The 25193-nt window shown below is 33.5% G+C and overlaps 1 protein-coding gene across 3 annotated transcripts in view; it reads left to right on the top strand.

Annotated features, from left to right (window-relative positions):
* Ip6k (Inositol hexakisphosphate kinase) overlaps positions 1-24089 on the top strand; it is a 158191-nt gene extending 134102 nt beyond the window's left edge. For all 3 annotated transcript variants that reach the window (XM_085944765.1, XM_085944767.1, XM_085944766.1), the window contains 7 exons: positions 5216-5730; positions 6456-6582; positions 13530-13653; positions 15176-15252; positions 15898-16073; positions 16841-17058; positions 19010-24089. In XM_085944765.1, coding sequence (XP_085800891.1) covers positions 5302-5730; positions 6456-6582; positions 13530-13653; positions 15176-15252; positions 15898-16073; positions 16841-17058; positions 19010-19730 — 1872 coding nt within the window. In that variant the 5' untranslated portion in view covers positions 5216-5301 and the 3' untranslated portion in view covers positions 19731-24089. The remainder of the gene's footprint in view (positions 1-5215; positions 5731-6455; positions 6583-13529; positions 13654-15175; positions 15253-15897; positions 16074-16840; positions 17059-19009) is intronic.
* Positions 24090-25193: the final 1104 nt, after the last annotated feature.

The following is a 25193-nucleotide window of genomic DNA, read 5'->3' as shown; positions in this document are numbered from 1 at the left end:
TACTCGTACGTCATATTTTGAGGTAAATACCGTTCAAAGTGGATGTTTCACACTGTATGATTCTCAATTCGCGATAATGAGATTTTTGTAGTTGTCAAAAATTGTTGTTTCAAATTAGAGAGGATTTAAAACATGCAAATTTAACAATAATTATTATTGACATAATTTGTCTGCGAATATCTCTTGTGTATTTAAATAGAATTGACATAGGTATAAATTCGTCAACAAACCTAAGCGCCGGTGTGGTGTTGGTCTGCAAATTTTGAGACAAGGAGGGCGCCGCGAGACGAAAAAGTTGGTAAACCTATGATCTATGCTCACGCCATTATGTGCGTGCCGGGGATCTCGCCCGTCTGCATTTCGCACGGCAACAGAAGTCGAGAAGAATCCGATGAGGCGCGTCGACTGCGCATGCTTCCGGTGACATAATAACGCAACTCGCGGTAATTTTCCATCATCGGGCCACGATATTATACCTACCTATCTATTGTTTGCATCATTATGTATGTGCCCGCAATGATAATAAATTACCACGCGAAATCAAAACACTTTGCGAAATGCGAGTTGCGGTGCATAGTCCATCGATGTGCATGTTTTATTTCGAGCAAATTTACACATTTCGTGAATTCTAATTTGATGGATAATTATGAATACTTACACAAAAATTACATTGTTTTATTTTCCATATATATATTATATAGTAAGTGGGTTGCCTTCTGGGTGAGGTTCAACGCTCACATGTGAGAAATATGTACGGGATAAATTTAAACAGTTGTATGTACCTATGCAGACATGTAAATTGTACGCATGCAGTTCACCTTATACCTTCATTATCAACGAGATGTTATGCTTTAACCTGTTACAGGGTAGTAAAGCATTGAGATTGAGACCAAAAATGTGAAACATTTTGACTGTAGGTATAGTAATTTTTGTACGCGCGTACATTTTTTTCTTGACAGTGGGATGTTCCAATTAATTTGAAATATATGACAAATGTTTTATAATAATTTCGGTAGGTGATTGATAACACTGATAATGAATACATACATAATATATACTTTTTGATAATTCGGTTTTCTCCCAGGATGTACTTACATTTTCATTTTATTATAAATATGTAAGTATATGATTTGTTTAGGTTATGGTAAAAAATCTTTGAATATGAGGGTTATTTTATTTTTTTAACATTTTGATAGTTTTTGTTTTATACTTGAACCACTTTTCTACCATTTGTTATGAGTTATTACTGTTCAATCCAGCTCCTTTCACTGTTAAAACGTTTTAATTAGTTTTGGTTAGTTGCAATGTCGGTTATACACATTAATCGATATTGATATAAGTATTATGTAAACAATGGGCTTCTAATAATTGAATTTGTCAATGTAGTTTACCATTAGCATTTTTCATCTAAATAAAAATTCTATATTCAAATAACTCAATTAAAGTTTATGGAGATAACTTGCAACTGCATAGTATCTAGTATCAAATAGTCTTGAATAATTGGCTATATTTGGTAATCTTCGGCATTGAAGGGTGAACTGAAAATGTGTAAGGGGCAAGTGAGAAACAGAAAATATATTATTCTTCATTTACATTTCCAATTATATAACCACAAGATACAATATGCTCAAATGTAGAATATATTAATGAAGTATTAATTTTTAAAAATATTATATGATATATGTACATAGGTACAACATTTTTATACCATTGTAAACAATCTGAGCTTACCGAATTGTTTCGAGTGACTATGCATAATAAAATAATGAATATTAGTTGGATGGTGTTATGACAATTTATCATTTATAAAATGCTGAATGTGTGTTAAAACACCTAACATCCTCGCCTTGGCAGCTTTATTAAATTACTATTATGTAAGATAATTTATTTGCGGGAAGCTTTTCACAAATACTGAACGACGGTATGCGAAAAGCTGATAGGCTGAAAATGTTTTCCGTTATTTTTAAATTGGCCGTAACACTCGTGCCTGGCATCCAGGGTTCGGATTCCACGTTTTATTACTCGCGAAATTTTATTAAATTTCATAATATGTATATAATATTATCATATATATTGTGCACGTACTGGCATCTTCAGATGCTGCAATGTCATTACGATGCAAAGCAATTTTATCAACAATAACCTTGATATTTGACTAACACGTCCATAGTTAATAAAGCGATGTCCTCAGCTTCCTCACTTCTGACGCAACAGATTAATGTTGATAATTTGTTTGTTCTTACAAGGTGTAGAAATAACCTGTCATTGGCGATGACAATCAGGATAGCAATATCAGTATTCAACCAATTTGATTTAGATTACCACATTATTCCACTTACGAGAGCGCGAATATTTATAGATGCTTGATTCAGGGTCCGTTTAACTCACTCAGTAATAAATAGTTGACTTCTCATTATTCTACTTATTATTTAAAAAATAATCAAACTTACATGCTGTGAACGTATTTAATAAATAATTTGTTATGTCCATAACGTGCTAAAATATCATATATTATATTGAATTGTGCAAAAAAACATGGCTGCTCCAAGCAGTCTCGTCCATTCTGTTTGGTCTTCCGCTCTTCTTCAGTTATCATCCCCGGCGTTCGGAAGTCTTTCTGAAATCAAGCCGAGGAAATCCTCCCTCACCCCGTCATACTTCTGGTCCACTAAACTTGACTAAACGACAGGCGGCTTCGTCGTCACGTTGGATAAATCCAATTACTCCAGATTCGTCAAATACTTGGTTTCCTGCTATTATGCTACATTCTTATTTTTGAAAAAATGTAAGCAGTAGTCATTGTGTATATGTAATATGTAACACTAATCAAAACAGATGACCGTGCGAACGGTGGGGACCTACTATCAGTTTCTTGGAAAAAAAAACTACTTTTATCTTACGTAATACAGTCGTGGAAGACGTAACAAATTGACGTTTTGAAGAACATACAAAATAAATTATGATGAAGAATTTGTCACAGACATGAATAATATACACATGGTGACATGAGGGAATATGACAATACATACAAATATGAAATTATATAACGCAAGCAAATTTACCATCGGTGACACAATGTAGTGATTAAACAGATTTAACACAAATGTAAAGTCAGCGATACACAGTTATAACATGACTGCAGTCTTTAATGTCAAGCTGTTTGCCACAATGTTTAGGATTTTGGGGTAGTAAAGCATTCGATTGAAAAGCTTAAACATGGAAACTCTAATACTTTAAACCAGGGCGCGTCTTGCCAAACCCTACTTATCAGAATACAAGTTATAGTCAAGTTTTGCGTCTACATCCATGTAGCTTTTGGCGACCGCATTTCAACGTCGTCCATACGGATCACAGCGCCAAAACCTAATTATTGGAAATCGGTACATCGCAGTAGCCTTAGCACGCGCTCAAACTGCTTTATCGTATTGGAATATGTATCGGTAAAGAGAATTGATAAATTTGGAAAATTCCTAGTTGTAACTACCGTGCATCGAAAATTTAATAAACTTCGGATAGTGGTGTATGTCTTCATGTTTACAAAATAATGCTGTAACTAGGCTTATCGTAATATGTATACGTATACATACGTACATTATTAGAATAATCCTTATTTTAGACCTGTTTTGGTAGTATTGAAAAATAAATAAATAAAACCAAAACATTGACATATTATGTTGATAACTTCTGAGTATTCTTCATTATTGAGGTTATACAAGGATTTGGCACTCAATTCTATAGCAGCGTTATGAACGTGTGACAGCGTACGATAAGTATCTATGATTTGGAGATGCAGTCTGTATGGGCGACGTTGAAATGCAGTCGCCAAAAGCTACATCGATGTAGACGCGAAAATGCCTCTGCCTTCCTTTTGATAAGTAGGTTTTGGCAACACGCGTCCGGAAATGACTGGAAATGACTCTGGTGATATTTAGTGGGTAACAAACAAAGTACAGCGCACTTCCGACTACAGAAACGTTTCTATAAAATTAATGAAGAATTGTATTTAAAATTAACTATATTAATAGTGTTGGTAAAAAGGGTACGCATCTAGGTACATATCCCACGAAAAAATCCTTGTGGAGATATTATGTAAAGATTGTAATCGTCATATTTTCCTCAACCCTGGGTCCGTAATCTGCACGGCGAAGATCGGCATATCCAAATGAAAACGCCGTCTCTCCTCTACAATAAAAATAATATTTTCGATCGGTTAAATTTACATCACGTATATATATTTTTTTAATAATATCATTCGTAGATCTTTTCGGTGTGACGCAGCGTGGCACTAGCACTAGATACATCCGCGTTTGTCTTAGAGCCGCTTTTGTAGCCATACTAATAATATCTGCCAGTTTTTCTTCTCTCGTTTTTTGACTGACCGCTCTCGTGGCGCGAACCGGTTTCTGCGGACTCCCTGCTTAGTCATCACATTTATTTTTTTACTCGTGCGTTTCCAGCCAGCTTCGTGTGGATCGTATGATCGATATTAATGTTAACACCTGCATACAAATATATCAGTCCGTTTTTATTGTACGTGGCTTTGGCAGTTGTATAAAGTTCGGCATATCGATGTCTAGTGTGCACCATTCTCGCATAAAGTTAATTTAATTAATGTTCTTCTCAATATTAGTTAGTGTCCCTGAGGTGTGTCCCCGTTCCGAGTGGCGAGTTTAACATTCGCTTATTAATCGTTCGTTCGTTCGCATAGTAACAGTTACGTATTTTGTGATACTTATGAATGCTATGTAGAACGTGCAATATTGTAACCAAGAAATGTTGCTTTTAAGCTGCATACTCTTCGAGTTTTAGGCATAATATATCAATTAATTGAAGTGGCAGTTAAGTGGTCAATATTTGCGTTATTTATTTTGGAATATATTTCCATCCTCGTAAGGATGGAAATATAACTAAAGCTAAAATTCAAACAGCGAACTTTTAGTGTTGGAAGGAAAGGGTGTACTTACATATTTTAAAAACAAGAATATTACGAATAGACAAATATTATCAACTTGCAATACTATTATCTTATTTAAGTAAGAGTAAAATATGGACAATACTTGCGCTGAAAATAAAATTTTGTATTAGAGAAATTAGAATGTACCTATTCGATTGTGATGAAAAATCTTGCAATCAAACAATTCCCATAAAGTTCATGTGATACTTGTTACAGAGATTTTTTTTTTGATCTCTTTCTGAAGTTAGTTTTCGTTTCCAGGTATACTGTGACGTCGTGCATTCGGTTGAACAACACTACCTGAAGACGCCAGCGTCCACCGGTCAAACCTGCGCAGCATTGAGGGGATGGTGTACTCGTTAGGGGGCCGGGGCATGGGAGATTCTGAACTGCGGCTGGCGGGCAAATTCGCTCCAGCAGCGAGGGTCAACAAGCAGCATAGCCAGAATCAGGACAGGCAGGTGGAGGTATTCCCGTTCGCACACGATGACGATTTACTTCTGGAATCAGAGTTCCACAGCGATGGAGTGTTCGAGGGTGTCGACGGCGGAGGCTACGCCAGCGACCACGATGAGATGTTGCACGAGGGGTTCGGTAGGGAAACGGAGGACGAGGTCGACGGCATGGACGGAGGCGGCGCCCTCTCTGAAGAGGGTTACGGCAGCCACAGGGAAGATTCCTTTGGGAGGGGCGCCTCTTCGCCGGCGAAGATGCTCGCCGCGAGGCATTCCGTGCAGTCGGACCGCGAAGTCGATCTGCACCCACTCAATAACCAGGTAACATACTCCACAATCATTTTTTTTACATTTAAATTGTCTTTTGTCATATACATGTGGTATTCAAGTAGGTACTACGCAGAGGAATGTCGCGAGATTACTAGATATTCCGTGATCTTCCACTATTTAGACATAAAGCAAACTCTGCTTAGGCTTCATAATTAGTCATATTTCATTTATCTTTGATGATAGAAAGCCTCATTGGGAAATTCAAAAAAACCTTCATATTCCCTGAACATCTCTAGCGGGTGTGTATAAGAGTTTGGGAGATGATGATGTGTGGAGAGAGAAGTTCGTAGTTGCTTGGATTTTTAGAGTGAGAGCATTTATTTATACATATGATACAAGAATAAATACATAGAATGATAAAGATGACAGAGTAATGTTATAATCGTGGGTACTGATGAGATTGACTGTATTAATGAACTGACCGGCGATGTACCGATATGTTAATATAACTATTGATCTAGGTTATGATTGGGGAAATGCTGACTATTGCTTCCGCTACATTGTTTTGTTTCGACAACAGAACATACATATTAAAGTGTGTCACCCCTGTATTGCTGAGTGGTATGATTGCTACAAGAGTTTTACAGTGTCTTCATCTTCTATTAATCTGACAAATTGTAAGAGGTTTATGAATTTTGAAACCAGTGTATACAGGGACGCTGTTTATGTTCACACGCTAGTTAAGTACTAAGTTTTATTTGGTTTGTGAATCCTAGGTCGGAGGTCACACACGTCTGCTTGTCCTGAATGACAGCACTGTGATAAAGCCGCTGAACGCGCGCGAGCTGCACTTTTACCAGAACATTCCAAGAGAAATTGAGATGTTTGTCCCCAAATACAAAGGTAAGAACTGTCTTTCCGACCAGGAGCAAATCATGACGAGGAATCGCCAACAAAAGCTTAGCGTACAGTTTTGTCACAACGTCAACCCTTGCTGAACCGACCACATAAGAAATCACGATTCTCTTCTCATGGAAATAGTAGTGGTAGAGGTAGCAAATGGAATTATCGCTCAGTATGTTACACAATGTTGTGTCAGTGTACTATCTTATCGCAGGATAACAATACCTAGTATTAATTATTACACTGCACTACAAATAGTTATATTATACACATACGATGCAATAATTCCGTGTGATATCTCTATCAGTGTGATGCCTGGTAAAGTCTTAACGAATGATCACGAACTAACACGTTTATAAAGATTTTTTTGATACACATACTTCGTTATTTCTAAGCGAACTGATTCGTTGTCGGTATAACCTACATTCTACACGGTTATTCGTGTTCTTTCGTTAAGCGTTATTTTAGCGGTAAGTGAATAATAATCTCGCGCCACGGTGGGTGGTTCTTCGAGGGTTGACTGTGTACTATTCATTTCTTGATTTATCACTAAATTGTAGAACCACCGAAAGCAGTTGCAATGTTCTAAATGCGCAGCTGAGTTCGGTGGATGTTGCTGTACTTATGCTAAATGATTTCAAATTTTCTCTTCGAAAGCGTTGTAACTTAAATCACTATCGTCACTATTATAAAATAAATTCACTTATTTACAGAAGTGGCGTTGCCGTTCAATTTGCTATACTTTATATCGCTTTTGATAGAGAAAATGACGACATCGTTTATCAAACAGTTATATTTGTTTATTATTTATTTTACATCTAAGTAATTATCATAGGAGTTTAGGTAATTTGTTCACAAGTCATTCTAAGTAAAAATGTCCGCGCCCAGTGTTTCAAAAGATTATAATATATATTATTTAAATTTTTGTAATAGTAATATTTAAATCCAATGGATCGGATCACACAGACGATGCGTTGATTCGTCTGTCTGGCATGGGTGCAGGGGCACGACGCATATACGCAGCGAGTGATGTGTGATCCTAAATACTGCATTCGTGTCGTGCCATATTTTATATCCATCCATATCCATATTGACGATTCTCGCATCGTATGTAGCGGGCCTACAGGGCGCCCAATCCACTGACCCGTATACTATCAAGTATACTTACATACAAAACAATATTATGTCATTTACTTACTCATATAACTTCCTCGCATTCCGTCAGTCTGGATGTCTAGCTATGCACCAAACATCTTTTGCATGTTTTGTTTGATTATACTCGTACCTCTACCATGTCCTTGTTAACACTGCCTATAAACATGGAACATCTAACATTCGGCATTATTATTATATTATGTATACAAAAATGTCCCTTTCCTCCCTTAGAATATGTTTATTTATTAGAAAGAAATGAGTCCATCGTGTTAGGAAATAATTCCCATAATAATAATAAAAAAAACGATCACAATAATTAAAATTCACGTAGAACACACTGTAGTTACTTCAGTTTTTTTGTAAGTATTAAAATATATTTTAAAATCAACTTTAGAATCAAACTATTAAAAAAGTATTTAGGTATTTACACATTCGAAGTCGTGTATACACTTCTATAGCTAAAAATGACATTCATTTATCAATATTAGGTGATGAAATACCTACCTACCTACTACATTTTCGGGATTGCTTGCTATTGATATAATAATTAAATTGTAGTAGGAAATATTAAGAATAAGTAGTTGAACTTTAAACTGACCATTCTTTTCTTTTTGCTTTATCTTGCAAAGGGAAGTAATAAAATTGATATCAAATCTAACTGACGTGATTATAGTTTTTTTTTTTTTTTAAATAAATTATCCTTTATTTTAGGTCAAAATTAATAATATCGGTCGTTCTTTTTTTTGTTTTCCTACAACGCAGCATTTTCGTGCATTAATTATTTATTATTGTTTATGTTGGTAAAACTGCAAGCGCAATCGTAGATTTAAATATAGAACTGATTTCACTATGACAAGACGGAATGGAAAGTGGAATTTTCTTCCGCTAGCTGGGATCATTTTTGTAACTAGTACTAGACGAAGGGACTGCCGTTTTGAAATACTTATAGCTAAACAAATTGGCATATGGCATGATAGAAGTTTAGTATCGGTTTTACGCTGTCGATGAAATTTCACTTTCACTCGCGTTGGCTCCACAAAATGGCCGCCGCAGCGAATTCCTTGCACAATAGCGCAGTATTACCACTCTTACTTTTTAAAATAAAACAGAAAAACTACGTATTTTTTCATGCGTTATTTTAAAAGGCCGTATCATTTTTTGTTATCAATCATTCATTGTTATTACTTAGGTATACTTTATCACCACCAGGTTTTTTTTATCTCATTGGATTCTTAATAATAATATAAGTAATATGTAGGTACCTATATTTAATAAATAAGAAAACATTTTAAATGATTAAGTTCCACAATTAGTAATTGTGGGGCCGTCTTACGTACTACTTGGGGGGAGTCGTTTTCTGATTCATCTTATTTTTGCTGACAAATTGATGGGGGTCGAAATCATATTTCTGTAATAAGATGACACGATATGTCCGTTTTTCTAAATTGTTCAGGAGGGCAATTTTAAACTTCGAAAGACATTTAAACAATGGACATATCACATATTGACACAGCTTATTTCTACCAACCTATGAGACCTAGACGTACCATATTGTACTTGTAGATTTCACTGAGACAAGGCTGAGGGTGTACATAATTTGCAAAAAAAACGGACATACCATGTTTTGCCTGTTACTACAAAGGCCCCGAGTCAGGCAAATGTTGCCACATTGGATTTATAAATATATAATTTCTCGAAATAATTACTTGATATCATAAAATGTTACAATTATTTGGTTTATAACATTATTAAATTTTCAAGGGTCAAGATCCACGAAACTGTTTATTAATTCAATGAAAAAAATTATAATAATATACCTACCTAGAAGTATTTAGGTATACAATCGGAAACCATAGTATTTAACACAAAAAAGAACAAAAAAATATTATCTGACATCCTGTGGTATTAGTTTGTTTGATAATAATGATGATGTATGCCTACTGTAAATTCCTCAATTGATAAAATATGTAGTGTTTCTGTGTCATTCCATTAATTATTTGGTTGTTGCTCAGTTTTTCCATAATTGAATTTAGGTTAGTTTGTTTCGAAAATCAGGTTCCACAATAGCAAATTCGTAAAACAGCAACTGAGATGCTTTTGCTTCTTTGTTTTTTTTTTATACCTAAGATCGAAAAAACCGCTGCTGGTAAGTTAATTATATTTTTAGTGTTCATTGTGATCATATTTAATTAGAGATATCATGATGTGTGGACTCCGGGTTTGATTACCGAACACGCTGTCAGTCTTGGCAGTCTTTCCGGTTAATCGGATCTGGTCTGGTCGGGTACTGCTTTGTGAAAATGTTATTCTATGTGATCGGTGTCAATTCATAATTACTATCAAAGTTAATCTCAATTATTTATGTCGCTAATTATTCACTCGTCTGACAATTTGCATTTTTATAATGTTAAATATATTATTCGATAACTTTTTAAAATTAAATTTAGTAGATGCTTAACCTTTCTCATACTGTGCTGCTGTCATGTCGGGTTACCACAGTAGTTTTACAATATGACAATATTTTAAAATATAAATGTTGGTTTTAACTATATAGATTTTTGTATTATTGCTTTATCAATAATTTGTGTAACATGACAGCAATGAACGGGAAAGGTTAATATGGTTTTAGTCTCAAAAAGTTTGTCTACAGAAACACAGTTTTGAGATAATTATTACAATTTAGCTACCTACGTTATATTGTTATTATCTTGCTAAATAATATAATATGTTAATTCCTATACATATCTGAGAAGAAGGAGATCGATATTGGACTATTAGAACACCATTTATGTAAAGTGGAAATCACTGATCTCGTGATAATTGACTCTCTCTTCTTAAATATGCGCATATAATAATAATAACTGAATCCACCTTTATGGTACCTTACAAGCAAATATTATGATTTTGTCAATACTGTGGTTTTATGGATATTATCATACTGATGGCAGAATATTAATATTTACAATGTATAATAAACATTGCCAACAATCAAAAATAATATTATAGTGTTTTTGTACTTTATAAAAATGTGATTGTTAGATACATATCATCCACCTGGTTAGCGATTATGCTATTGTTTGTATTTATTTTTCTTTTAAAACTCACTTGTTTGTAAACGAGCAAACTCGAATATGAGACCTGGCCGGTCGTGTCATAGGTTAACCAGTTTCACAAAGCAGGGTCGTTAGGCAATAGCTGTAAGCATTTATGGAGATTGTTCGACAATCATGTATTTTTAAGTTTATGCAAGATGACAAATGAAAGGTTACCCAACATTCCCGTTCTCCAAAACCAATTTCCCCCCTTGATAGTGTAGGGTTAACGTCATGAAAATGTGCATTAAAATGGATGATAACGTCATGCTTTATATAGATGACTGGATAAATACATTAATTTTGTATTTTGTGGTATTCATGTTTTAACTAATTTGCAAAAAATATTATTCATTGTTTATCATTTATTATTGTATGAAAGTAGACCTATACATTATAATATAATGTACTGGATCTTTATCATTACTAGATAAAACTATTTTAACATTTGTTTGAAGTAGCATATAAAAGAATCGATTATATTATTTGACAAATGTTCCTACATAGTATTAGATTAATAATAATTATTAACAAAATAACATACAACAGTCTCCTAAAAGTTTTTATTCCATAATATTATTTGGGGTGGGGTATAATCTAAGTTTTCAGTCCAACAAATAATACACCTAGCATGCATCCAGCATATTATTTTTTAATATTTTTATTCGTAAATGATGAATATTGCATTTCACTGTAAAATGTGTGTTATTTCACTCTTCCATGGTAATTTTCCTGATTAATATTGGCCCTCTTCGAATTTGATTCAAAATAGTCCTTGCAGATATGACATGTTGTTAATGTCGATTGATTTTCAAAAATAGATTATTTTTTATTACTTTTACATGAAAATACATAATAAATTTGATACGGGATTTTTAATTGAGTGTAGTTTATTTTTCTATATAGGTGGATTTAATAGGAGCAATTGAAAGAGTGCGGAATGTTCTCTCATCCAAAGAATATCTTCCCAGTATGTTATATTTCATTATTCAATGGGCAAAGAAAGATAAGACTATGGAGATATTCATTGTATAAGGGAACATCTCATACCCCGAGTCAAATAGAGCATTTTTTGCATTGCTTCTATTGGATTAGGAACCTACGTTAATTAGTATATTATCGGCAGAGGGCTGAAATTAATATGATCTCTTGCTTCCCGACTGCTCGAATTGCCTTTTCCAAAATCCTCTGTGGGCATGCGTGGTGTTGAGTGAATGAGGTGCTTTACGCGCCTGATGCAACAACCAGTTTCCTTGTTGTCACAAGGGCTCGCCACCGCACAACCGTACTCTGGTGGGGCGCAGCGTGGACGTGCCGGCCTGGCGACAAAGTGCCCAGGGGGATCCACTTGTGATTGATTCCTATTGTGACATGCGACAAACGAACGGCACCCAAAAACAGATCGATGCCATCGGTAATTTTGCCCGGGTTTGTATTTCTAATATGGCTCTCTCTATTGTCACATTCTCTTTTCTCAAGTGAAAAAAAATGTGTCTCTCACCCGCAAACACACAGATGAACACCGCAATCCAATAACGACAATCTACTCATGTCTGTTAACGTTAACATCTTAATAATATTACGTAGGATATTTATTGGTGTTTCGTATTTATTTACTTTCCTCTTCAATTTATCCATCTTTTTGAAACTCTAGGAAAAACAAATACACACGTCAGACTTGTAAATTATTCTCTTATAAAATTACGTTACTCTTTAATTTATGCAATAAAGAAAACTCCTAAATTAATTTGATACACTAAAATTATATAACAAATTTAAATCTACCAATGTTGAATTATAATATTTATTATGTTTTGTTTGACTCATGCATTCACTAATGGTTTTATTATTTTGTTCTGTTGCTTCACTTCAGAGAAATTCTTTGCTATTACCACATTACTACTTCGTCCATCATTAATTTAGCCTTTGAATCATAGACAATCCTATTAGAAGATGTAAAAGTTCATTGCTTGTTGTGATGTGAGAAGGCTATTTGAGAAATCATTTCATTTGTTTTATTATATTAATGCTTGAGTAATAATATTAACTCATTATTAAATGAAACTGTGAGTTGCTTTCATCGCAATCATCTATTTCCACATACATAATTTATTGTGACCAGCTTCAATAGATTAATTAATTACTGTTTAGTGTCCATACTCGATTATTATTTCACTGTAATTCAACCGAAGACATAAATGACTGGATTAAAGATCATCGAGTTTCTTATTGGATGTGAGAATGACTTGAAAAATGGCGGTGATGTAATTTGAAATTGTTCTTTTATTACAGCTTTTATTTAAATGGCGTATCATCCTATAGGATCATCGTTACATTTTGTTTCTTGACCAAAAACATCAATACTCTATGAATGTTATTGAAGAAAATTTTATACACAAATCGACTGACAATGAAGGAACAATGATTGTATGCTGCAAGAATATGACAGAATGATTTTTCTCTATAAATACTCTATATGGATTCACTATCCAATAGAAATAATACAATGTCGTAAAAATTGCTGTGAAAGATATCATAGCATTTTAAAATATTGACTTTATAGTTAGTTAAGTGATTTTGTTTTCTTTAGTTTAAGTACACCATCAGGCTGATGGTTTTAATGATTTTTATCAATTATCTGATGGTAATTGAATTGCTTTCGAGGCGTATGTTTTCTTACCTGTCGGTTATTTGTTTCAGGTGTAATGCAGGCGACTAATACTGGCAATACAAAACTCGACAAAAGATATTCTCCAAGTTTTAGAGATGATAATGGGCGGAAGCAGTCGTTAGGATCAAAACGCAAGCGTGATGATGTACTTAAGTAAGTGATCCAAGCAATTTACTGCGTAATCTCTTGTAGTCAGCTTCATAAATTTTTATATCTTATATTTCTGATTTAGTTTTGTACTATTCCATTTTAACCTTATTTTGTGACTCGGGTTTTGTGGCTTATTCATAGTTTTGAGATAAATTTAATGATTGAACCATGTCCTGCAACAATGCATAGGTATTTAGTAGAAGTGTAGATACTTTGGTAAAATAAAAACAATGACCCCAGAAACCACACTGATTGAACTCACAACTTACAGTTGTATAGATGTAGCACTGTAGCAAGTTAAAAGTACTGATTAAGACTTAATCATTAAGTAGTAAGTATTTCACTACACTCTACTCCAGTGCATATTGAGGGTATACTGACAGAACGCATTATTTCAGTTTTTGCTGTTTTTCTGTTTTGAATGCCAAAATGTATATAATTTTACGCTCTACGTCCTGGTAAAACGCTCAAAGGCATAGGATATAATGGTGAGAAAATAGAAACATTATTAAATCATATTGTTATTTTTTTATTCTGATAGAAAGCATGATAATGACCTAATGCGTTCTGCGTATCAGTGGCGAAGGGTGGAGGTAGGCTGTTAAGATCCGCCATAAATAGTGCACATTAAACTTTTTCAGACATACATATTTGTTTTCATTGAAATAAGACTACAATTTACAGAAAGTGTTGGTTAATTTTTTTAAATTCAATTAAACCCTGAGAAACCAAGCCATAATAGATAATAGTCAAAAAATACATGTCTATCTATAAAATATCTAAAATTGTACAATTAAATCATACATAACTTTGAATATTTTATAAATAGAATAATATTTTTTATTTATTATAGTTTGGTTTAGTCAGGGCGTAATGAATTAAAAAAATTAACCAACAATATGTGTAATATGTATTTTTAATCCAACGAAAACAAATAACTACGAATGAAAAAGTATCCACAATTTTGTCGTATTCCCCAAATTAGACCAAAACTATTATGGTTTCGTTAAGGCATGGTTTAATTGATTTTTAAAAACTAACTAACACCATCTGTAAATTGTAGTCTTAGTTCAATAAAAATAAATACATATGACTAAAAAAGTTTAGTGTGCACTATTTATAGCGAATCTTAACAGCCTACCTCCACCCTTCGCCACTGCTTCGTATACAAAATACAGGACTTGTAACATGTCGTATATTGTGTTTGCCATAAAGGTTAGTCTTTATAATGTAGAAAAAATGTTTTTAAATCATAAAAATATCTAGGTGGGAGAACGCTTTGAAAAAAAAATTAAAGTCCTTTTTGCGATTATCTCAGAACTTGTTTTAATGAGTTAATGCTTTCTGTCAGTATAGTATACCCTCGATATATAAATAATTTCATTAGAAGTAAGTGCTCCAGAATAAAATTGCATTTAGGATGGAGGGTTAAAAACTGCATTTTTTGAGATACTATAGTCTGGTTTCCGGGATGTGTTAGATCTTGTATTTTACGATTTATTTTACGTTGAATATTTATCTTCAGGTTCAAAGTTCATCGTAATGGAAAAGCTACTGAAGTTCTTAAAAGTATTTCTCAAATGGACAACACGAATAAACAATGTAAGTAAATTCACATATCAGTTATCAATCGAATCTGCATGATGTACCTATGTACTAGGTATACATACTTTCAGCCACCACTTGTGTCTGGTAAAAATCAGATGCTATTTTTTCAAGGTGTGTTTGATTCAAAGCAAGCTCTCAATGGGTCGGCGAATGATTAACAATCATTCTTCTTAAAAAAGTCTGTTAATATAACTCAGTCTATAGAGACCCATATGTTCTGCCTTAGAGCAAAAATGCTAATTTATTACATACTTACTTATTGTATTCAAAACCTTGCGTAATATTTTTGGAATACTGTTCTAGAATAATATGTAACTTAAATCAATTAGAATTTAAATTCAAATTCCATCAAGTACCCTCAGTCGATATTATTAATTTTCTATATAATTTGAAACTTTTAGGGTTATTTGTTTCTGTTTTTGATTTTTGGGTTGTCACTGTGTTCTTTCTCATTTGTTACTAACTATGTACATCTAGATAAAATTATTGAATGAAACAACAAATTCTAAAGCACTAACTTCTGTTGATCAATTAATAAGTTTAAAGTAGGCCGATTGTGAGTCTCATATTTTCAGGATGATTATTAAATAATATTGTATCTTTTTTAATATTATAATGAATAATATTGTATCTCGCTAGATTTTCTGATGCTGGAGAATATAACATCAACGTACAGACGGCCATGCATTCTGGATTTGAAGATGGGCACCCGGCAGCACGGCGATGATGCGTCGGCCGAAAAGATGTCCAAGCAAATTGCAAAATGCGCCGCCAGCACTTCAGCATCTCTCGGAGTGCGACTGTGCGGCATGCAGGTATGGTTTGTGGCGCTGCATTGTGTGCCTTTCATTATGGTTGCCATAATTGGAGTCAAGTCTGGATACTTTGTTTGTTCGAATTGGAAATAAAAGGTCCATCTTTTTTCATGCAATAAGCAGTCACATGTAGGTAGCTGTTTATAAAGAATTCCTACATTGAGTTTAAGGTTCGTTCTAATAAAAAAAATATATTATCAAATAAATGCATTTTTCAGGATAATGTGAAATTTTCTATACTTACTCTTTCTATATAGGTATAATAAAACTGCAGTAAATTTAAGAGTGATATAGTATTTTTTTTACCATGTCTCCTATCCTGAGAAGATCATTATGGGCCTCCACAGAGTGTAGGTTGTATAAACAGATTTTTGTTTTTACGAGATATGGATGTTGGCTACATTTTCAAACTATTAAGTCCATACTCTGGTCCTAACACACATTGAAAAAAAAATTATGAATTTGCTAGGTCCAGTATTTGAACCCGGGATCCACAAAATTATGGGCCACCATTCGGCTTATAGTATATAAAGAATAAAAGTGCCCTCGTAAATGAGCCTGCTCATCCAAGCCTGCTTTATAAAAATATCATTCTTTTGTAAAAAATTTAAATACAGATAAATGGTGTTGAAAATTGAAGTCTAACTTTATTTTGATAATGTCCATATTTGCAAATCTGTATTTATGCCTTTACAGGACTGTTGTACTACATTGTAATAATGGTGATTATAGCGAATCTCCATTCATGTGTTTGATTATTTTGACAGGTTTACGAAGCGGGACCGATTGTATCGGAACGTGTGGTCCGGCGAGATAAGTATTGGGGTCGTGGTCTGACAGAGAGCGGTCTGCGGGATGCACTCAGAACCTTCTTCTGTGGCGGAAACGGTACTCTCCGTTGCAACGTGGTGGCACGAGCTATTCAACGCCTTGCGTCGCTGGGCAGAGCAGTCGCGAATCAATCCTCATACAGATTTTATTCATGGTAAGCTATCGGATTGCGTTACTATAAATTTAGATAATCTATACGTATAGATAGAAACAGAATACATTTTTTTATTCGTTCTAACAATATTATGACTGTGTAACATAATATTGTTGGAACGAATAAGAAAATGTATTTTGTCTCTATCTATACGTGTAGTATTTAAGGTGACGCATCAGTGAAACGCCAAATAATTTTCAACTGTACGCGCGACGAAATTTTGGACTCGCTGCATTCACTGAGAGAATGTTGACCCTTGAACACGTCACTTTGCTGCGTGATGGCGACGGGTCAATTAATTCTAAAATCGTGTAAAGATGACTAAAAACGTTACCCATTTACTTTAAAAAGAAAACATGTCAATGAATATATTATTATTGTTACTAATATAACAATAAACAGAACATAAAATGGACGTATGTTGGATTTATATGACAATTAATATTTCGTTTGACAGGCGTCATTTTCACCCGCCACCCGCAATCCGCGCATCGCCTAGCGACGATCTTTTTAGACCGTGCCTCAACTAATGCATGGCCTTAAGCAAAGGCAAACGGCCTATCTGACATGTGAAATAGCTATCGACAAAACCTTTTTTAAAAAACTTGTAGAATTTAATATTATTTATATTTTCATTTCTTGTAAAATGTAATTCTACCAAGTAAATGCTAACTCAATTAATTAGATAATCTAGTTATAGAGTTTTACGCAATCATAAATTATTAGATATTATGTACATATTCCATTTTTTTTCCATTATTTAAATACCCAATTATTTTACCAATCTTTCTCTCAGTGGGCAAATAAATTCTGTCTTGTTCTATGGTCTATGCCAGGGATGGTGAACCTATGGCAAGCGAGATGATTTTGCATGGCACGCGAATGTTTCATTTTGAAGAGAAAATAAATTACTATTTTTTATATAAGTATTTAAAAAAGGTTTTTTTTATAAAAAAAGATTTACAAATAAATATATAAGTACTTATTTATACTCGTACTTATATAATATTAAAAAATAATGACAGCCATGCATATTTTCTTACCAATCGAAACGACGAAATTCATGCATAAATGACAAATCGCATTGTATAAACAATAGCAGGCAAATCCTTTTCAAGAATAATCATTACGTTTAATGTAAATATACGATTGCATAGGTCGGTCCTTAGGATCGGGCAAAAAAAAAATATTCGATCAACAAACCTTATGAAATTAATTATCAGCAGTCATTCAAATATAATAACTGCTTATTATTTTGCCTCGAATATAATCTCTAAAAATGGAAAAAGTTAAGTGATGTAGAATATAATATGAATGAAGAGTGGTTTAAATGCCTCCACGATCTCTTTGAGAATCTTGAAAACAAGGAAAAGATATTCATAGAATAAAAGGTATGCCTTAGGCTAGAAATACGGTGACAGAATATCAAGAACTCAATTGTACTTTTTAAACTTTTTTAATGGAATTCTTAAAAACCATTTTTTTTTGTAAAACTTTCCCCATGAAAAACTGCTTGGCACATCAGACAGTCGAAAAATATTATTTGGGAAATTTTGGCACGCGTATGTAAAAAGGTTCGCCAACCCTGGTCTATGCTGTCATATTACCTTACCATACTAATTTCATATTTTCTTATAGTAGAGCTATAGCAGCAGTGTGTGTCAGTATAGGAATAACAAGTCTCCAACATAAAATCACACACTTTCGTATTAATATAATAGTATTTTAAAATGTAAATGTCAATTTAGGTAACATACAAGTAAATAGTAAATAGATGTATGTATCAATTATTCTTCTTTATCACTATTTTACTTAAAATTTTATCTTACTATTTTGGATTAAATGTATATTGATTGAAATATAAATTATTTAGGAACCTGTGTAACATGACATCACAGAATGGGAAAGGTGAAATTGTATTAATTTGAATTCATTTTGTCTTATTTTTCAGTTCACTCCTGATAGTTTATGAAGGCTGGTATGAAGACACAATGTCGCCCCCAAATATGACTACTCTGGGAACAGGGTACGATGCTGACGCTTCTAACAGCTCTGCGGATCTCAATCTCTCCTCGTCTCACGAAGACCACGCGTCGGGTGGACATTTCGATATGTCCACCTTGCACGAGGAGATATCGATGGATGAAGCGCCAACCAAAGCGGCGAAGGTTCCATTCTGTCCCATCTCTGAAGAGACAATGTACATGGAAGAACCTGGCGTTGTACATTTGGCTATTCCTTCACATGTTCCCGCGTTGAGCTCTAGTCCTGTGTCTATGGATAGCTGGATGGTTTACTCGTCGAACAGCAGTGATGATTTCTGTCTTTCCGGTCGTCTAAACGGATCCGTTCCTAGCTCTGAAGAGACGTCTTCTGATACTGACATAGGACCTACTGCGAATAGAGTGTCCGACTTCACGAAGAGACCGAGGGTCAAACCGTCCGCAGTGCCGGCTAAAAGGAAGGCCCAGAGAAAGACGGCAGTTCATCATGCGCCTGCAAATGTAGTCGATATCCGGATGATCGACTTTGCGCATACTACTTTCGCTAATCCTGACAATAATACCATCGTTGTTTCCAATACCACTGTCCACCACGGACCCGACAGTGGTTTTTTGACTGGTATCGATAGTCTGAAACGAATTTTGTCTGAGTTACTGATGGAGTCATAATTCGGAAAAGAATTCGAGCTGATTCGTCGGAATGTGTCAAAATGAACACGATTAATTTCAAATCTTAACCGTTTTATTTTAAGTGACTTCCAAAATTGTGATAATGTTTCATTCTAGAGAAACCTGGAGACAAGTGATGAACTCTTGAGGTTGAACTATTTGATAGTACTCGGAATGACGTGTGCATGTTCAAAATGAACTCTATGATAGTTAATTATATATCTCTGACCATTTATGAACATTGTGAGAGCGGGAGAGGAAGGACGATCGTTGCCGAAATGAATATTATTTTATATACGAAGAAGAGCGGAGTGGATGTTTTTAATTTATAATACTAAAAATAATCGACGATTTTTATCTTATTTTTCCAAATCTTTGTATTCAATATACATAAGGTTATAAATTCTAAAAAAACATTGTGATTATCAATCATATAAATAAATATTCATATGCCAAGTGATAAAAAGGTATCGTGTAAAAATTCGCATATTGCATTATTATTAGGATTTTCATTAATAATTATACTTATGGATTTTTTCGGTTTCCATGCTTAACGATTTTTCAAAATTCATAGCAGATAGTTTTGCGCATCGGTCTATTTACTTGTGCAGGAATAACGAGTAATAAATGCCATTTAAATATGCACTCATACAACAGAATGGATAGATTCAAAATGACTCCCCCATACTACCACGTACTCATTAAAAACGACTTCAAATGTTTCATGAAGTGGTTGATAAAAAGTTGTATATTTAAAAAAATATTAAATATTTTTTAAATACCTATCTCATTATTGTATAATGTACCTGGTTTGTTATAAGAGCTATTAGTTTTGCTAGTTCGTTTTTCCATTAATTGGCTGTATATGTATTTTTATTTGTTTATTCACTGGCAACATTATTATGTAGTTGAAAACTGATAGATCTTGATAATAATAATTAATTGAATGATTTGATTATGAGGCACTTGAAAAACAAAATATTTTTAATGCTGTACGCGTAATATTAATGTAAAATCATTCTCTGAATGCTGTTGGCCAAAAAAAACACAATAAGTGTTACAGTATATATTTGAAAGATCCACCGTTTTGCTTTGTGGACTTTAAGCAATCTCTACCAGACTCGTTTGCGATAGGTATATAAGTCATACAAATGTAAATTAACACGACCGATAATATTTTTCTAAATACAATAAACACTAGCCGGAATAAGGTTGTATTTTAATTATTGACCAGTTCATAAACTTATTTTGTTAAAATTTTCCTCTACCATAGATAACACGATGTGAAAATTACTCAAAACTGTTTCATGTCTATTAAAATTTCACTTTACATATTGCCCTTTGCATAGTTGACGGTCATGGAAACTCATGATACAAGATGACGTCATGCCAATTTAATAAATTAATCGTTATTATAATTTATAAGTGTATATATTTATCAGATAATACGAAAATACAGGCAGTTTTCTAGTACAATTAAGTCAATATAAAACCTACTTATTTATAATAATCTAACTATCAACAAAACATGTCAAAACAAGTACCTTATGTGAGTGGTACCTAATTGATTATTGTAGAAGAAATTTTATTCATAGAAAAGTAAAATAAGGTTGCCATTTCTTCGTTAACCATACCTGCCCAAAATGTTTTTAAAAATTCAGGTCCAAATTAACAAGGAGTAAACGATATTTAAAATATAACAATACTGAGATAATATTCCGATATGCATATTGATTTCTGTACCAGTGAAGTGATGAACTACTTCGATGGAATAACCACAAATCTTCCTTGGATTATTATTGAATTATTATGTTTGTTTGCACATTTTGCATGGCATGTATGATTGAACGGATTTAGTGCACATAAAACCATGTATAGGGCGATGCTTACTTTTGTTTATGAGTGTTTTTGATCACATTGAAAAAAAATATTACATTGGCCAGACATATTGCAATCGTCTATCAAATCAGAACTAACTATTTACTATACCCTGTATACAATAACCTGCTTCGCTTGCAGTGTCATGGGAGATGGGCATTGAATCTAGGCAAGCGCAGAATATGTGACGTGAATGAAGCTTGTAGTTTGTACAATGTGTGCAATTTTGCAATAATACAATGAGAAATACTGACATACAGTGACTAGTAGGATATCTTTATATTCATGAATTTCCAATTTGTAATTATCTTAGACTTCATATTTTGAGCTTATTAAATAATTTCTTTCTCTAAAGGGCTCGACGAAATAAGTTTTAGTCATCCTGCACGTATTTTCTACCATAACATTACAAAATCATTCAAAATTATGATAATGCTGTGATTATGACACTTTTAACAGTGGTGCCGACGCTTGTGTTAATTGGATATGTAACTGCTCGAGCTGTAATTATCCATTAATTAGCACATTGAGCAAGCACGACTTCGCCCGTACCTCGAGTTCAAACTTTGGGTAAAACATGGGTTTTAGATGACCACAGATAGCCGTTTTGTGCACGGAATTCATTCGTGACACAGGGGTTATCTCAGATCTCTAAAATATAACGAAATGGTGTTATTGGGTGTTGTGGTGTTATGTAGTTGGAATAGATCTGCTGTAATGTTGAATAATATATTTTTTTTCATAATTCTATATAATTCTAGAGTCTTGAATGATGCTACAGTAGCCAGATAATTTAGGTTTTACTGCATAATATTTAAAGTCATGAATGTTACAGTGGCCTAACGGTTTATCGCATTTCCTGATGTTCACTTATGCTGAAACCTTTTTTAGATTTAAAGTATCCTATGCAGCTACAAGCTTTTAAGGTAGCGCACACGAGAAATAGATTGCTGCACATAGCTCGATTAAGCATAAAGCTTAAATAAATCTGAAAAATAAATTAGTACACACCTGATTCTCTTTCTGCACAGGTTTTTTTTAAAACTGTTTTGCTTGAAAAATTGAAACAAAAATAATTTGTCTGCAATACTGGTCATCGGATGCGTTCCAGACATGGAGCACGCCACTAATAGTAGCGATCGTGAACATTGAATCAATTACGACAGATGTGCGCACTTCATTACTTCATCTTCGGGCATAAATTATATTTCAAATAAACAGGTGTTTTTATAGTCAAACGGCGACATTTATAAATATTTTTTATATTAAATTTACTTCAAATCGAAAATCGTGTAAATTTTTTATGTCATTTAGACAATTTAAATTAATATGATATAATTTTGAATTTGAAATTTATGGCAACAAGTAATTTGGATACCTTTATCTTTAAAAAATATTTGGCTTTAAGCAACTGTGGTAGTCATAGTATAAGCTGTTTGCCCACAAGAATGTCTCGACGTCATGTTTGGCCCTGCCACACGCTGCAGGCACTTCCACTGTAGAAATTGCAGTAGCCAGCTGACAGAGGACAACTGCGCAGGGCATATGGTATACTTAATGGGGAAACACAATGTCTTGTGATTATGTTGGCGCACAGCTTTATAATAATTACTCTGGTCATAATAATTGATAAATTGGTATGAATAAACAAAGACAGCTATAGAGTATTATGTTTATTCTTACAATGTATTTCACATTTTATGGTGTTAAAGAAAGCGGTTCTCAAAAACAATGTTATATTCTCTATTTAATGTATATTAATTAGTGGTTTTAACAAGGTAACCTATTTCCGAAACAATGCTATTAATTAGGTATGTTTAGTTATGAGTATTTATTAAACTTCCATGTTTAGGACCATTACGATTCCAGATATTTTAAAAGGCCTGGAGTGTGCGGAGTAGATGCTTTTTTGGAAATGAGATTGACACGGCGTGAAAGATTTACTTTGATCATTGTGTTATCGCATAGCTATATAATTACAATAATATGGTGCCCTTTATAAATAAATCTCAATTATTCGATTCAAATAAATATCACTTAAGATAGGTGTAATAATAAAATAAATATCCACAGATTTTAGTCAAGAGATGCCAGTGTAAAAAATATTTTTATCAACGAAACAAAATATTTTACAAATGCACATATTATTATAAAAATAGAGCCCATAATTATTATTATCATAAATTAGTTAAAGCAACCTGTCAGTATTCTTGTACAAAACATTTATAATAAATTTAGGAAAGTATTTAATAAATGCTGTATGTTACTATGTGCGCGAGGGATCGTGTCATTAAAAACTATTTGTTTTACAGTTAAGTATTGTCGTTATTTTTGGTTATTGGTTTTAAATATAATTAATTTCATATTATGAATCAAGACTATCGTACAATTGATCGATTGTATGCTGTAAAATATGTAAGTGTAAGATTTATGATAAGATTTCTTTTGTAAATATAGATAGCCAGAATAAAAAAAAACTATGTTTTGATTTGTGTTTTACTCATTTCGATGTACCCTTTCAACACTACTCTACTTCTCTGATATTCAAACTCAACAATCTGCTAATATAATAAATCAGTATGAAGGCCTCCCCTAGGTCTTACAGATTTAATCAACGTAGCACAAAACATGCGCATTGAGCAAAGCGTGGAGGAACATGAGGAATATTTGATATTGGTAAAAACTATTTTTTTCTTTATGCGTCAATTACTTTGAGCTACTTTCCGAGCTGTTTGTTGGTGAATTTAAAAGCGGCCGATTCAGCTACTGCGATTGTGATGACACAAAACTTTCCATTCGCTGAGAAGCCAACAAGCTAGCGACTATTTTGACAAAACGTAGTTCGTTTTTTACCGGGAGGTCGCTACTGCGCAGACGCAGTAGGCCCACACGCCGGCGTGTAGCGTGTAAAGTTGACCGGCTTTCAAGTTTTCTCAGTAGATTGTTTACAATCTGCTTTTTAGCTTGTTCGATGATGACACTGGGCGACTTTACAGGCAGATTGCCTGTAAAGTCAGGCAGACTGTAAATTCGCCAACAAGCAGCTCGTAAAGTAGCTCAATCTCATTGACGCTTTAATGAATAATTCACAAGATTTGAGAATGTAACATTCTTTATTGAACATGATAATAATTTGAAAACACTGATATAATATATTTACTAAAAATAACTTTCAAATAATTCGAAAAAAAAATCGTGACAATAAAGGCTCTTACAGACCTATAAACTTATCAGGAGAATGAAATGGGGGAACCACTGTCGAAAACTACCCAATCACGACTCGCAACTGGCAAAATCTGACATTCAAATGACGTTTTTCAATATGGCGTCCTAAAAAAAAAAAATAGGTAAGTAAGACGAGTGAGATTACTTGTGACGAAAAAATCACATTGACATTGTGTGCATGATTCAATTAATCTTACCTTAAAATAATAAATGCCTCCAAATAAAATATCACCAAAAATATATATAATGAGGATTCACGATAAATAATTTTCATATGAAATGGTTGATCTGTTCCAAGTAAAGTTAAATGCTTGGGAGTTTCAAATTCAAATTTTTTATATTACGGTTGGTAGCACTGCT

The sequence above is a fragment of the Rhyacophila brunnea genome, unplaced genomic scaffold (genome assembly GCF_057557595.1).
Source record: "Rhyacophila brunnea isolate RB1 unplaced genomic scaffold, BYU_Rbru_1.0 scaffold_17, whole genome shotgun sequence".
In the NCBI taxonomy this organism is placed as follows: domain Eukaryota; kingdom Metazoa; phylum Arthropoda; class Insecta; order Trichoptera; family Rhyacophilidae; genus Rhyacophila; species Rhyacophila brunnea.
Note: the sequence above shows the minus strand (reverse complement) of the source record. Positions and strands in the feature narration are given on the sequence as shown.